The following is a 15,925-nucleotide window of genomic DNA, read 5'->3' as shown; positions in this document are numbered from 1 at the left end:
TCTCTAATTAAGTACATTCGATTATCTTACCAAAAATAAGTACAAATTAATAAATGAATGATTGTATTAAAAATTCTAATATTTCTCCCAAAATATAAAATGATAGTCAATAAAAAGCACAATTTCCCAAAAAGATTAATGATAAAAAATATTTGTCTATTTTTATACTAATATTTCATAAAAATTAAGTATATTTTCCTTCCAAATATAAATTACTTCACAATAAATAATTTTAAAGCATAAACAATTTTTATATTAATATGATAAATACATAAAAATAAAAACAAATATTTAAACTATAAAGTGTTTAATATAAGCAATTAATATAATATGTTGAATTACATTTAAATAAACTTTATTACAAATAAAGTGAATCAACATTATATTGGGAAATAAAATACAAAAAATCTTTTGAATATTTTTATGGGTGGGAGTGATTTCTCCCATAGATTAACTAATAACATGCAATATAATCAGCATTTTTTTTTTATTTGGGGAACTACAACTTCCTCTGCAATTTTTCAGATCGTGTAAATATCAAATTAATCAGCAAAAATATATTCTTAAAAAGTAAAAGCACCTTAGCCTGTATTTCCATTTTTAGTATCGATCCAATGATGGCCATAACATCACTGATGATCACCAAGATGTACCAGCCATTCAAGAACTCCCTCTGATCATCTTCACACACTTTCTGATTATAATTCTCAAGACAGAAGCTAGAAAACCGCTGCAGAGAGAGGAAGTGACACATGAAGGAAACACTGACCGGGCACAAAATGATCAGAACGGCATGAGTTCACATTGAGTCACTATGACAGAACATCAAAAATAACTGATGTAGATTATAAAAATGTTTAACGTATCTGTAATATTGACAGGCTTCAATGCAGCTAGGTTTACCTGAAGTAACCTCACAGCTAGTATAATAGAACGTGTGCAGAGCACTGCAGAGCTCAGACAGACTATAATAACAAAGCCATCAAAGATCAGGAGGTAGTGAGTGCTTTTCTGAGCTGAAAAAGACAACAAACCATAAAAATCCACATGGCTATGCCATAACATTAAAAACTAGGGGTGCAACGGATCTCAGTAAAAAAAATTTAACCGTACTGTTCTCCACACACGGTTCACTAGGACCACGGTTCAACTTAAATCTGACAATGCATCTGTAATATGGTTTGTTAGAGTTTGGCTAATGCATGATTCTGTTGATGGATACAAATTCTGGCTTCCCAATACATTACAACAAGAGCGATGAGAGAGAAAAAACAATACGTGGACAAACCAGTCACTCTTTAATCAATGCGAGTGCTTTATGCTGGAATAACTGTAATTTATGCCGTCATCACGTGTTGATAGCGCAGGTGAGACCTGAACAGCACACCTTGCTATCTGTGTTTAAACCAGTGGTTCTCAAACCTCTCCATGAAGTACCCCCAGCACTGCACATTTTGTATGTCTCCCTCTATCTGACACACCCACTTCAGGTCTTGCAGTCTCCACTAATGAGCTGGTGAGTTGAATCAGGTGTGATAGATGAGGGAGACATACAAAATGTGCAGGGTTGGGGGTACTCCATGGAGAGGTTTGAGAACCACTGGTTTAAACTAAACTCATTTAAGCCTTGCCAGTTTAAATATTAAAGAGCCAAAAGACGTGAACTCGCGTGCGCAGTGGGAAGATCTCAGAACCAGTGTGAACCCGCGTTTCAGAACGCGTGCAAATATTAAGCTATCTTTGAAGTATTGTGCTTGAATGGACAAATTCACACAAAAATTATGTCAAAATGCCCATGTTGGTGAGTATCCTAGCAGACATTGTCGGCTGAACAAACAGTATCAGTGCGTTCTCTTAAAGTGACAGCACTTTCTTAAAGTTAATTAAGCAGCAACAACACGGAAATCACTCACTGCTCTTGGTTGAATAACTTTAATAAGGAATCATTTTTAATTTATACAGTCAAATATGCAATGTAGTTTTACATTTGATTACTTTATTCAATTTCAAAAACTGTTAGACCTACCTAAAAAACCTGAAAAGCACTGTTTATTTTATTTGTATCTTTGCTCTATCGCATTTATTTGTGCTGTTGCTTGTAGTTAGATTATTTGTTCTTATTTTCTTTATTTTTATTTGACAATATTGCTTTTTTTCCCTAAACATAGCACATACCGAACCGTTCCGAAACTGTGACTCTAAAACCGTGATACAAACCGATTGAACAAAAAGCATTTTTGTTCAACAAAAAGTTGAACCGTTGCACCCCTATTAAAGGCGTATTTCAAGTAATCATTGACCATAAGCATTTATTGTAGTTGATGATTTTTCACATACCAGTTCCTGAAATCTTCCAGTTTTTGCACACACTACTAACCGCATCGAAATCAATGGTCAATTTCACCTTCCCGCTATGACAACTGTTATCAAAGTCAATCTGCAAAGAATTCAATTGGATTTATTCAAGTAATTCAAGCTAAAATGGGTATGAATGGATTATTATCCCTGAAACTGGACCTTACCTTCACAAAAAATGTGTAACAGTCTGGCAGCTCATGAGAACAAACAGTTTTCAAGTTGATTCCTTTGAGAGCGAAAGTGATCTCAATATCGACAAGCCTGTATTTCAACCAAAACCATAATTGAAACCATTATTAAGAGTATTGTTTAAATGTTTCGGTTATATAGTTAAGGTTCACAAACCTATAAAATTCCAACTCAAAAAATGAAGCATTGTTCATTCTCCATGTTTTAGAGGACTCTGGATCAAGAGTTAAGCAATCTGGAAAAGACAAAAATGTACAGTTTATGCACTGCCATATGGTTTATACTAGATTGTCACATTTTCTGAAAAACGTGTAACCTGTTTCAAGCTCTGCATCAATATCATACGGTTCCTCAGACGGTTCAACGCTGCCTCTTTTGTAGCTCTTCTTACAGATGATCAAGGGCAGAAACTCTCCATTCTCTTCAGCATAACTAGCAGGACCTACAGACAGGTTTCCTAACTGGGAATACTGTTGAACAGATAAATAAATATTATATTAAGCAAGTTTTAACTTTTTTTATTTCCTCACATAAAGAAAAGAGTAGCACTTTTGATAAATATGTTCATAATTGCGTCCACTCACTTAGATAAACCCGCTTTAGTTTACACGGAGAGGGTCGCCTCATGGGGGCAGACATTTTGAAATCACATGACCAGTTAAACATTATTTGCTTTATCAGAATAATCTTCCTATTAACAGGCATTTTCTCTCACACAAAAAGAATCACAGCAGACTGATTTGATTTGGCTTGACAAAGACAACTGAAACCTTTTGATTTCACGCGATGCTTCATCCACACCACTAGGTGTCAGTATAAGACCAACAGAATTGCATGCAACATAATTAACGCTAATAAAGTAACGGAAGAGAAAACGTTTTGGAGAACAAAAAGCAAGATAAATGAAAAACGAATACAAACCTGATCTATCACATAGTGTAAACTATCATACACACTCTGTTTGGTGTAGACAGAAATACTGTAGTCATCCTCGTCCACACCACTGTAGCCCTTCAGAAACAAATTCTTAAAGGCCATCAGGTTCTCCCCCTTGTAGGACACCACAAGTTGGTTTTTTAGTCCAAACAGTATGAGCTTTGAAAAAAAATAGAGGAGGAGATGTTTTTAGTATGGCTGGAGGCTTTAAGCCTACTGTAGCTTTTAGAAAATTCAATTATGTTAATGATAATTTACAAAAACAAAAATACCATGTTTAGTGGCAAATCCTCCAATATGTCAAAAAAAGATTACATTTAAAGCTGAAGTGTGTCATTTCTGCACAAATAGCATCAACAAACAGAATTGCAAAAATAGTGACTGTTCAAACAGGTTTCCTGACCACTTTCCCTGCCTTCCATTGGTCAAACAAACAATTGAGTGGTTGAGCTTCTTTTGCTGTCCTAAGCTTGTTGGGATTCTTAAACAAGCAGAAAACACCACAGACACCTTTTTAGGGGGAAGACAGGCTTACTTGTAGTGGACTCTGCATATTAAGCTGGGATACAAAAGTATTTAACAAAAATCAAACCACAATTGCACATTTCAGCTTTAAGCAAACTGGTAGCCCAATAAATACCTGGAGTGTAATCATGAATATTTTCAAAATTTGCACTGCTAATTTCCATGGTAACTGTCGCCGGGTTCTGTACTTCTCACAAGGGTTCATGAATGAGAACGAACAGTTTTCAAGTTGATTCCTTTGAGATCGAAAGTGATCTCAATATCGACAAGCCTGTATTCCAACCAAAACCATAATTGAAACCATTATTAAGAGTATTGTTTAAATGTTTCGGTTATATAGTTAAGGTTCACAAACCTATAAAATTCCAACTCAAAAAATGAAGCATTGTTCATTCTCCATGTTTTAGAGGACTCTGGATCAAGAGTTAAGCAATCTGGAAAAGACAAAAATGTACAGTTTATGCACTGCCATATGGTTTATACTAGATTGTCACATTTTCTGAAAAACGTGTAACCTGTTTCAAGCTCTGCATCAATATCATACGGTTCCTCAGACGGTTCAACGCTGCCTCTTTTGTAGCTCTTCTTACAGATGATCAAGGGCAGAAACTCTCCATTCTCTTCAGCATAACTAGCAGGACCTACAGACAGGTTTCCTAACTGGGAATACTGTTGAACAGATAAATAAATATTATATTAAGCAAGTTTTAACTTTTTTTATTTCCTCACATAAAGAAAAGAGTAGCACTTTTGATAAATATGTTCATAATTGCGTCCACTCACTTAGATAAACCCGCTTTAGTTTACACGGAGAGGGTCGCCTCATGGGGGCAGACATTTTGAAATCACATGACCAGTTAAACATTATTTGCTTTATCAGAATAATCTTCCTATTAACAGGCATTTTCTCTCACACAAAAAGAATCACAGCAGACTGATTTGATTTGGCTTGACAAAGACAACTGAAACCTTTTGATTTCACGCGATGCTTCATCCACACCACTAGGTGTCAGTATAAGACCAACAGAATTGCATGCAACATAATTAACGCTAATAAAGTAACGGAAGAGAAAACGTTTTGGAGAACAAAAAGCAAGATAAATGAAAAACGAATACAAACCTGATCTATCACATAGTGTAAACTATCATACACACTCTGTTTGGTGTAGACAGAAATACTGTAGTCATCCTCGTCCACACCACTGTAGCCCTTCAGAAACAAATTCTTAAAGGCCATCAGGTTCTCCCCCTTGTAGGACACCACAAGTTGGTTTTTTAGTCCAAACAGTATGAGCTTTGAAAAAAAATAGAGGAGGAGATGTTTTTAGTATGGCTGGAGGCTTTAAGCCTACTGTAGCTTTTAGAAAATTCAATTATGTTAATGATAATTTACAAAAACAAAAATACCATGTTTAGTGGCAAATCCTCCAATATGTCAAAAAAAGATTACATTTAAAGCTGAAGTGTGTCATTTCTGCACAAATAGCATCAACAAACAGAATTGCAAAAATAGTGACTGTTCAAACAGGTTTCCTGACCACTTTCCCTGCCTTCCATTGGTCAAACAAACAATTGAGTGGTTGAGCTTCTTTTGCTGTCCTAAGCTTGTTGGGATTCTTAAACAAGCAGAAAACACCACAGACACCTTTTTAGGGGGAAGACAGGCTTACTTGTAGTGGACTCTGCATATTAAGCTGGGATACAAAAGTATTTAACAAAAATCAAACCACAATTGCACATTTCAGCTTTAAGCAAACTGGTAGCCCAATAAATACCTGGAGTGTAATCATGAATATTTTCAAAATTTGCACTGCTAATTTCCATGGTAACTGTCGCCGGGTTCTGTACTTCTCACAAGGGTTCATGAAGTAAAACCGCAAGTCATCTCTCAGTATCTCCTCTGTCGTGGGATCAGTGGCCATGGATGTGGAGACACTGTATTAAAATATTCAATAAATGATTCTGATTGAATTTTTCATTCTTCAGAAAACATAAAAAACATTTAAAAAATTAAATAGATGGTTGGTAGGTTAAGGAAAAAGCAATCAACACGTGTACAGAATACTTGGGGGGGAAAAAGCTCAACTACAGGATGGTTTTTATTTTTTGGTCATTAGATTTTGTGTTTTAATTACTTCAATGTTTTTCTAAAATGTGGAACAAATAAAAAAAGTAGAAAACTTAAAAGTTTTACTGTTACACAATATAATAATAACTATTAATAATAATATCTAATATTTATTAATAATAAGTAATTTATTATTGTCATTATTATTATTATTATTGTGTTATTATATTATAGTTATATTATATTAATATATTATTTAATAAATATTGACTTTCCAAAAACAACAACAATTATTAATATTAAAGATGTTGCTAAAAAGAACATTATTTGGTGTAATGAAATGTTTATGCGGTTTAAGGTAAAAAAAAACACATTATTTTCCACATAGTGTACATTATTGTTTCTCTTCTATGCCCCGCCTTTCTGAAACGCGTTGAAGCGAGGTGTGCTGTGATTGGCCAGCTATCCAGTGTGTTGTGATTGGCCGAATACCTCAAGCATGTGACGGAAATGTTACGCCCCTCACATACTGTGATGCCGTGTCCCGGCCGGGGCGACGAGACAAAAACATTACAACCCATTATAAACGAGGCATTTGTTGCATCCAGTGGGAACATAATTATGGATTATAATGACTTATACTGTCTTTTTACGCGTTGCGTTGCATCGCGCCGCGTAAACATAAAACCCTGTCTGCATTTGTGATCGGAGAAATGACAAACAACAAGCACTGCTCTACACTGCTCAAAACTCATTTGAATCGTCAGTGGCAAATTCTTTAAATATAAAAAACGTACTTACAGTCTGTGAGTCAGAACAGCCGGCATTGTAGTCTACTCTTCCAGTATCAGGAAACAGTCCTCCATAAAATGCGCTGCACACATCTGAATATTTGGGTTAAACCAGGGGTGCCCAAACTCGGTCCTGGAGGGCTGGTGTCCTACAGAGTTTAGCTCCAACTTGCCCCAACACACCTGCCTTTTTTAGGTTTTATAAGTTTCTAGTATGCCTAGTAAGAGCTTGATTAGCTGGTTCAGGTGTGTTTAATTGGGGTTGGAGCTAAACTCTTCAGGACACCAGCCCTCCAGGACCGAGTTTGGGCACCCCTGTGTTAAACTGTTCTGGAACAGTGTTGTAAATACCACTGATTTCTAGTCGTGTCCTCTTTTGGAAGACCAAACAAAATAGTTTCGCTTTCACAACGAAGCACACAGCGCCTTCACCACATGGCGGTGGCGGCAGCAACAATACTACAGCGAGAATAAAAGTTATGCCTTCTTTCTTTGCGTGAACATTTGGGCGGCGTTATGCAAATCTTCCCACATCTTGATGTAGACATGTGGGGGCGTGTTAGAACGAGCCATTTTAGGTAGGCGTGGCTGACTCTTAACTTTTATAAAGAATATCTCTTTGGATTTGAGACTTTAGTCTTTGCAACTTTACAGATCTTCTTTACGCACCAAGAGCTTGTAACACTTCAAAGAGAAAGGAAAAATTGAAATCGCATCATATGACCCCTTTAATGTCGATATTGTCTATTATTTAAAAATATTGCATTTTTAATATTAATAATAATATTAATAATAAATTGTTGTTGCTGTTATGTATTATTTAATAAATAGTGAATCTTCAATCATTACATTTATGCATTTAGCAGAGGAAGAACATTTATTAAAAAAACAACAACAATAATAATAACAATACAGAAATGATATTCAATGTAAATTACAGTATAGCCTATACACTTCTTATTCAGATGTGTGTATGCCATTGATCATACTTGGTCTTGTATATCCTCATGAATGCAGTTTGATAAGTGTGATTTGTGATGTCACAAAAATATATTTGAGCACAAACAGATGATAAATCAACTTAGAGTGACACATTACACATGTGACAGAGTTCTGTTTAAGATGAGGAAGATGGAAGGGGTCAATGAACAAAAGAGGAAAGGGAGGATAAATGAGTTGCTCAATAAACGTTTCTTAAACTTTAACTGAGTCTTTATGAATACTTGCAAAAACTTTGCACTACATGTCCTTTAAAAAAACACTACCAGGGATACAAGTCCAAGGCTCTGTTTGCCTGCTCAACAGCACTGAGTGTGTAGTTACTGACAGACTGTAGTGTTTATTGACTTAATGAGTAAAACACAAGTAAGATTACAACCTATTAAATAATCTCTTTGCAAAAATACAGAAGAGTATTTTAATTTTGCGGTGTCGTGTATTTTATTAGACCTAAACTATAACAACGCGACTTGTGAATTTATAACCGTTTATGCTAAATAATTTTACATAAAGTCTTAAATAAAACCTTGTCTAACTTACCTTGACACGTCAACCCTGGTGCCCTGGCAGTACCTATCAGACATTTCCATGCCACCTGTTCTCCAAGACAAAACACGCTTCCAGCCACTAGCGTTCCTTGGTCGCTAAATTACTAAATATCCTCGCGTTTGACTTCACAGCTGGAACACGTTCAGCAGCGCACATCGACCAATCAGGAGCGAGGAGGATTCCCGATGGGCGTGGCCTCACTGTACGAAATAGAACGTTCTTTCAGTTGCTCACTGACTTGTGAAACGTCACAAAGAATCGATTGAGGAGCTAGGAAGTCTCAATATAAACACAAACAGACCACACGCTATTTTAATACAGCAAGTGTGCTTTTATGAAGTAAACCAAGGTCAGTTAAAAATGACATTTTTTTAGCAATGCTTCCAAGCTGAAGCATTATTGCTGCCACGTTAAAGAGGCAGGAAGTTTGAGGGATAAATAAATTCACAGTCAATGAGGACTCTAGATTTAGTCTACTAGTCATCCAGAAAGAAAAGAAAAGCTTTATTCCACTATGCTGATATGACAAATCCAGCTGAGTTAATAATAATAATAGTAATGTTTAGCCTACTTTATACAGTGCTTTCAGCCAGTGCTCAAGGCAAAAATCATAATCATAATGTAAACAAAACAAGCAAACCCAACATAAAAATGGAGCCAACATCATCTGATCAAAATGAAAGAGTATAGCTGGAAAAACTGGCAAAAATGTACGAAAAAAATGTAACTGCTGAAACTCCCTACAACACACATCATGGTTTTATCAAATCATGTTCGTTATGAATATGTGTGATGGATGAGATGGAGAAAACAAAAAAAATTACAGTTTTTGTGTAAAGCTGCAGTAGCTAGTAAGCAAACTTAACACATACTGACCAGAAGGTGTCAGTATAACGACTAAAACCAGTGATACTATACACATCCATTTATGTTGTTACCTGGATGATCCACAGCGGTTTTTTTTTTTGTGGCAGTTGTTCTTGAGTCCCTCGTTAGTCCTGAACAGTTAAACTGCCCGCTGTTCTTCAGAAAAAAATACTTCAGGTCTCACAAATCCTTTGGCTTTCCAGCATCTTTTGCTGAACCCTTGAACCCTTTCCAACAATGACTGTATTATTTTGAGATCCATCTTTTCACACTGAGGACAACTGAGGAACTCATACGTAACAATTACAAAAAGTTCAAACGCTCACTGATGCTCCAGAAGGAAAAACGATTGTACAACTGTAGCACAATGTAGTGAATAATGCACGTGTACATGCACTATTGCCTTAATATAGTAAAACATAAACGCAGAATCACAGACCATTAAATATAAAAAAATATCATGTAAACAGACGTACAGTGTTAAGCTTGCAAAATGTTATCTGTAGAATACAGTAAGAAATTAGTAATTAATACTTTTGTTAAATTGATCAAAAGTGACTGTAAAGACATTTGTTACAAAATATTTCTATTTAAATAAATACTGTTCTTTTGACCTTTCTATTCATCAATGAATCCTGGGGAAAAAATGCATCACAGGAATAATTTACAAGTAACTGTATCTGTTTGAGCAGAAGGCACATTGGTTTCAGGCTCACTTCTGGAGGCCCCTCCATTCCGCTGCTGAAAATTAGTCTCTGTGGCAGTTGTTCTTGAGTCCCTCGTTAGTCCTGAACAGTTAAACTGCCCGCTGTTCTTCAGAAAAAAATACTTCAGGTCTCACAAATCCTTTGGCTTTCCAGCATCTTTTGCTGAACCCTTGAACCCTTTCCAACAATGACTGTATTCTTTTGAGATCCATCTTTTCACACTGAGGACAACTGAGGAACTCATACGTAACAATTACAAAAAGTTCAAACGCTCACTGATGCTCCAGAAGGAAAAACGATTGTCCAACTGTAGCACAATGTAGTGAATAATGCACGTGTACATGCACTATTGCCTTAATATAGTAAAACATAAACGCAGAATCACAGACCATTAAATATAAAAAAATATCATGTAAACAGACGTACAGTGTTAAGCTTGCAAAATGTTATCTGTAGAATACAGTAAGAAATTAGTAATTAATACTTTTGTTAAATTGATCAAAAGTGACTGTAAAGACATTTGTTACAAAATATTTCTATTTAAATAAATACTGTTCTTTTGACCTTTCTATTCATCAATGAATCCTGGGGAAAAAATGCATCACAGGAATAATTTACAAGTAACTGTATCTGTTTGAGCAGAAGGCACATTGGTTTCAGGCTCACTTCTGGAGGCCCCTCCATTCCGCTGCTGAAAATTAGTCTCATCATCGCTGGACATTATTGTTTCTATTGTCCTGGCGCATCTGTGGCGGCTGTGGAGTGGAGCCCTGCATTTCATCCTGAACCCAATGGGGCCCGACTTATTTACGCCCCTAGGGCCGAGCTTTGGTTAATTTGTCAAAGCTCACACGGGCATCGGGTCTGCTTTAGGCTTCTCCTTCTTTTTATATATTTAGACATCCATCAATTAAGGTGATGGAAAAGATGTGCTACTCTGGTGGAAACAACCTGAGACCATGCTACCGCGACTGTCAAGACTGTCTCGCACACTGTTTAGTGTCCCCGCCAGCAGCAGCAGCCGCGAGCGTGCCTTCACCACATCTGGAAGAGTTATAAAAAAACGAGGACTGGATTAAAACTAGAGCTTCCCTGAATAACAGTTTTTCTAGTCAACTAGTAGTCGTTCATTTAAGCCATTAGTCGGTTAATCGCACATTTATATTAATTACTTAAATACTAAACCATAATGAGCCTTTAATTGGATAGGCTAGCTATAGCCTTCCGCATTCAAGTGCACAGTACGAAATTAACGTCCTTTCGTGTCCGTTTTATTACTGATACTTTGTGTCAGAATAAAATAGCTGGAGATATTTTTATTATTTATTAAAACTATTTTTTCTCAGTCAGTGTGTGGACTGCAAAGATGAAGCTGACAATGTTGAATCGCCATCTCTGCAGTAGGCCTACAGTGGACGTGCCTTCAAAGAGATACACCTTTCATACGGATTATATAATCAGAAAGTATTTGTTTTCGATTTGATCATACAGCCTGTACGCTGTTTTGTTTAATTTTTGTGATGCGCTCCAGTCGGAGACTGAGACAGCAGAAAGCACATCCTGTTTGTTTTCTTAAATTTTACAAAAACACAACGTTTTGTTGATATTTTCAGTGTATAACTCTTAACTGCATGAGCAAAAATTACACCGTATTGTAAGTTGCTTCAGGAAAAAAATTCTATCATGCTGGAGTCTCCATGTTCTGTTTTAAAGGGTTGCATGTGATGCGTGTGATGATGCTGACGAGCCAACGTTTTTCCGTAAAAACCCGGATGCGCTGCACCTTGTTTACAAGCATGCGTCGTGGTACTCTCGTGAATGGCGGAGGAGACTGACCCGGAAGATGAGAAATAGTCATTATTTTTGTTTTCTTTGTGCACAAAATGTATTCTTGTAGCTTCATAAAATTACGGTTGAACCACTGATGTCACATGGACTATTTTAACGATGTTCTTACTACCTTTCTGGGCCATAAAACATTTCAGTTGCTTTGCTGTCTATGCAGGGTCACAAAACTCTCGGATTTCATAAAAAATATTTTAATTTTTACGGGTCTTACGGGTTTGGAACGACATGAGGGGGAGTAATTAATGACAGAACTTTCATTTTTGGGTGAACTATCATTAAAGGGTTAGTTCACCCAAAAATTAAAATTAGACTGTTTTACTCACCCTCGAAGCATCCTAGGTGTATATGACTTTCTTCTTTCAGACGATTCCAGTCGGAGTTATATTGAAAATTGTCCTGGCTATTCCACGCTCTATCATTGATGACGCAGCACGTATCCGCAGCGTGCGCGCCTCTGAGATTTTCTAGTCTCAAGTTTGTTTATAGGAGCAAAGGAAGCAAAGTTTCCAAAGTCTCCTCTTGGTTTATATTAAAATCCTCTGACATTTTTCTTTGCAAATTCTCGGTTTGTACTTCTAATTCATGACCGGCGTTTTATTTCACCCCCAGGAGCGGTGTGAGGCACGTTTTATTATGGATGTGCGCGCTTTATTTGACGACTTGTGGACTGTTCACTGTTGCTGAATGCAATGCTAGAGCTTGGAATAGCCAGGACATTTTTTAATATAACTCCGACTGGAATCGTCTGAAAGAAGAAAGTAATATACACCTAGGATGCCTCGAGGGTGAGTAAAACACAAGCTAATTTTCAACTAACCCTTTAAGCACACTTTGGCTTACACACGCACTTAGATATGCGCCTAACACAGCGTACATTTATCTAGGTTATACGTTTAAACTAACATTGTGATATGCTTTAACTGTTTTATATCTATGGATTTTTTAAAAGGCAAGTCAAGTGATTTGAAAAGGCTAAATTCATCAAACATGTGGTCAGGGCCAGTGCGTGCCTAGGCGAACTAGGCAGGCGTCTTAGCGCCCATCACAGTCAGGGCGGCAAAAGGGAAACATATTTATTTTTTATTTTATTTTATTGGACATTTGTTTGGAATTATTGCACTCATTTAGACAAGTTATTACCCGTTAATTATTCTAATTCTAAATTAACTTTGCTTCATAGTAGTGCCTTTCCCCCAGTTTAGTTTGGGGTAAACTTTAGTTTCAAAAAGTACAATTTGGGGGCCTGGGGCAAAAATGTCACCATCAGACAAGGGCCAGACAAGGGCCTAAGCATCTCAGGCCAGGGCCGGGCTAGGGCCTTGATTTGCATCCCGTGCAGGGCTTCACTGTGGAGCGTCTGCCCCTGCCTCTAGTTGAGGAGCTTGGTGCTGTCCTACAGCAGGATGCGGCGGGTCCTGTTGCCCACCGAGCTGAGGCAAGAAAACTGCTTGATGTATAGCTGCTTGAGCACCTCCATACATGAACATCTGAGAGGAGCAAATATGCCTTAGTATGATAACAAATAAATGATCCTACAGTATGTTTGCTGTTCACAGCTCTTACAATGATGGCAAGTGCAATGATGAGCAGCACAGGTAACTGGAGTGTGACTGGTAGATCCTTCAGCAGGGCTCTGAGGAACTCACTGATTCCCTGTCCAATTTGCTTCAAGGGGTCTGTGATGAAACTCGTTATGGTGAACGTGATAGCCTAGAATAAAACCCCACAAATCTATTATAAATACAGTTCACCTCTGGTTACAACTCTCATAGCAGCTTTTGGAACAATAAGATATCTGATGAACAATAACAATATAATAAATATTAAAACTAAACAGTTTATATAACATAATATAACTGAAAATTTACGACAAATGCTGACTACTGATCTACTGCTTTTACTGTATTTATAGAACAATATTTTTTTTGTCTTGGAGTGTTTATATTGGAATACACTACCATTCAAAATTTTTGTTTTTGAAGGAAATCTTTTATGTTCACCTCATGTTGTATTTATTTGCTCAAACATAAAGTAAAACTAAAAGTTTTCAGCATCATTATTCCTGTCTTCAGTGTCACATGATCCTTCAGAAATAATTCTAGTATGATGATTTGATGCTCAAGAAACATGTCTTATTATCAGTTTTGAAAACAGTTGTGCTGTTTCATATTTTTGTAAAAACTGTGATACATTTTTTGCAAGATTGAAAGCACTTATGTGAAATAGGGATCTTTTTAACATAAAAATAACATATAAACGTATCTACTGTCACTTTTAAATCAATTTAATGCATTCTTGCTGAATAAAATGGTTAATCTCTGTAAAAAGAAAAAAAAACACACACAAATCTCCGGTGCTCTCTTTGGATAAATGTTTTTTTTTTAAGTGTTATTATTTGTTTTGATTTTTTACATTTATCTAAATGGTTCATAGTACTGTTTTTTTGCAATTAGGTTCAGATTATTTTACACTGAATATTTTAATTCAACATACTTAAATGATCAGCTAATTAGTCAGTATCCATTATCAGTCAACAACTAGTCTCTTATCAAGCTTAAATTTCTGTTGTTGGAAACTAAAAGATACAAACTTTTGTTGGAGGCACAAGCAAAATGGGGTTCACCACCAGGACCTCATAGTACTTTTTGCAAGGATCATCTTGAAGAGTCCATGTCTGTCTGTACCACTCTAAAAAAAAAAAAAAAAAAACATGCAGTAACAACACTTCATCTCTAAATCATTATATGTCATTATTTACTCATCTTCATGTAATCTAAAATCCATAGGCTCTTCAGTGGAACACAAAAGCAGAATTATAAATTATCTTTAATATCTTTGGCTTCATTTTACTTTTATCTTAGTGCATTTGTGTTCTTTTTGGAGCTTAAAAAGATCTGTCAAGATTCCTCAAAATTCTAAATTCATGTTCCACATCAAATGAGTTTGGAATGACATACAGGTGAATAAATAACATTAATCACCTTACCTGATAAACTGTCCTTCCAGTCCAGTTGTTTCAGCCCAGTGCATGACTGCTTGGACAGCTTCACTTCAGCGTCATAATGCATGGATGTCTGTCCATCAGCAGGCTAAAGATTAAAAACAGAAAAAGTTGTAAAACCATAACCAATGTAGATTCATGTTGAATCAGTTCCCTGGAGAAAACTCAGTCAGTCACATACCAGGCCGAGTTTTGAAGTTTCTTTAAGGAGCCTGGAAAGGAATCGCTTGAATACTGGAAGACACACTGGATTTATAGAGGTGGTGGTCTCCTTCTTTTTCTGTTCATCAAACTAAAAAAAGATATAGCAATAATATAATATAACAATATGGATATAATTATACAATACATAGTTTCAGTAATTCAAAGTGCTAAATGGTACAATACTAGTCTTCAGGACATTACCAATTACCATGGAAATTACCATTGTATCATGTCCAAAAAAACATGCCACTATCATTTTGTTATTGCGGTCTACTAAACACAGGTGTATTTACATATTCTTCACCTCTTTCTGCAAACTCTCTAGTTTATTGATCCACTCAAATGCATCAGGACACTGTTGCACGGTCTGAAAAATTAAGAAGGTCATATGGCATTAGAACAACAAGGTGAGGAAACAGTGGCTGAATTTTCAATTTCAGAGGAACTATCCCTTTAAATTTCATTTAAACTATAAAGTTCGTAAAAACCTAAAATACCTAGATATAATTTACAATGCAAAGTCTGAATGGAGTCTATTTTCAATGGAAAAAATTTAAAGAGGAGGGATTTAAATGTCCTGCAAGCACTGTAATGCATTAATAAACTGCCCGATGGTATAATAATGTTTTACCATTGCTGGTTTTCTCAAGCACTTTGTCGTTGAGTCGTAGTTGATCGAGTCATATGGATCAATCCATGCATCATCCTCATCATCCTGGTGGATATTTGCATTTGCAATAACAAACAAACTACAAAAAATGAGCAAACTCCAGAAACCAAACGATGAACAGAATGACACCTTCATAATCTCCACTGGAACAGAAGAGAAAACAAACTTGTTGGTAAAACAACTACTGGTCGATTGTTATAAATGTATATAAAG

At 36.2% G+C, this 15,925-nt stretch overlaps 1 protein-coding gene and 1 long non-coding RNA gene across 5 annotated transcripts in view; both read right to left on the bottom strand.

The window, feature by feature from the left end:
- LOC107563519 (mucolipin-2-like) overlaps nucleotides 1-8,514 on the bottom strand; it is a 14,154-nt gene extending 5,640 nt beyond the window's left edge. Inside the window, exons 1-9 of one of the 4 annotated variants that reach the window (XM_016248416.1) lie at nucleotides 8,407-8,514; nucleotides 5,784-5,943; nucleotides 5,129-5,302; nucleotides 4,524-4,677; nucleotides 4,364-4,442; nucleotides 2,523-2,619; nucleotides 2,338-2,437; nucleotides 904-1,016; nucleotides 581-730 (exon numbers count right to left, since the gene is read on the bottom strand). In XM_016248416.1, the coding sequence (XP_016103902.1) occupies nucleotides 581-730; nucleotides 904-1,016; nucleotides 2,338-2,437; nucleotides 2,523-2,619; nucleotides 4,364-4,442; nucleotides 4,524-4,677; nucleotides 5,129-5,302; nucleotides 5,784-5,943; nucleotides 8,407-8,456 (1,077 nt within the window). In that variant the 5' untranslated portion in view covers nucleotides 8,457-8,514. Of the gene's footprint in view, nucleotides 1-580; nucleotides 731-903; nucleotides 1,017-2,337; nucleotides 2,438-2,522; nucleotides 2,620-2,703; nucleotides 2,783-2,863; nucleotides 3,018-3,468; nucleotides 3,643-3,755; nucleotides 4,208-4,363; nucleotides 4,443-4,523; nucleotides 4,678-5,128; nucleotides 5,303-5,783; nucleotides 5,944-8,406 lie in introns of those variants that run through there. The other 3 variants (XM_016248415.1, XM_016248413.1, XM_016248414.1) reach the window with 3 other exon arrangements.
- Nucleotides 8,515-14,872: 6,358 nt separating this feature from the next.
- Nucleotides 14,873-15,358, bottom strand: LOC107563551 (uncharacterized). Its single transcript, XR_001606113.1, has 3 exons — nucleotides 15,347-15,358; nucleotides 15,020-15,130; nucleotides 14,873-14,926 (listed from the first exon to the last, which is right to left on the bottom strand). It is a non-coding gene; the product is annotated as an uncharacterized lncRNA (long non-coding RNA).
- Nucleotides 15,359-15,925: the final 567 nt, after the last annotated feature.

Source organism: Sinocyclocheilus grahami, unplaced genomic scaffold (genome assembly GCF_001515645.1).
Source record: "Sinocyclocheilus grahami isolate Dianchi unplaced genomic scaffold, SAMN03320097.WGS_v1.1 scaffold878.1, whole genome shotgun sequence".
In the NCBI taxonomy this organism is placed as follows: domain Eukaryota; kingdom Metazoa; phylum Chordata; class Actinopteri; order Cypriniformes; family Cyprinidae; genus Sinocyclocheilus; species Sinocyclocheilus grahami.
The sequence above is the reverse complement of the archived record's forward strand: the minus strand, read 5'-3'. Positions and strand labels throughout refer to the sequence as shown.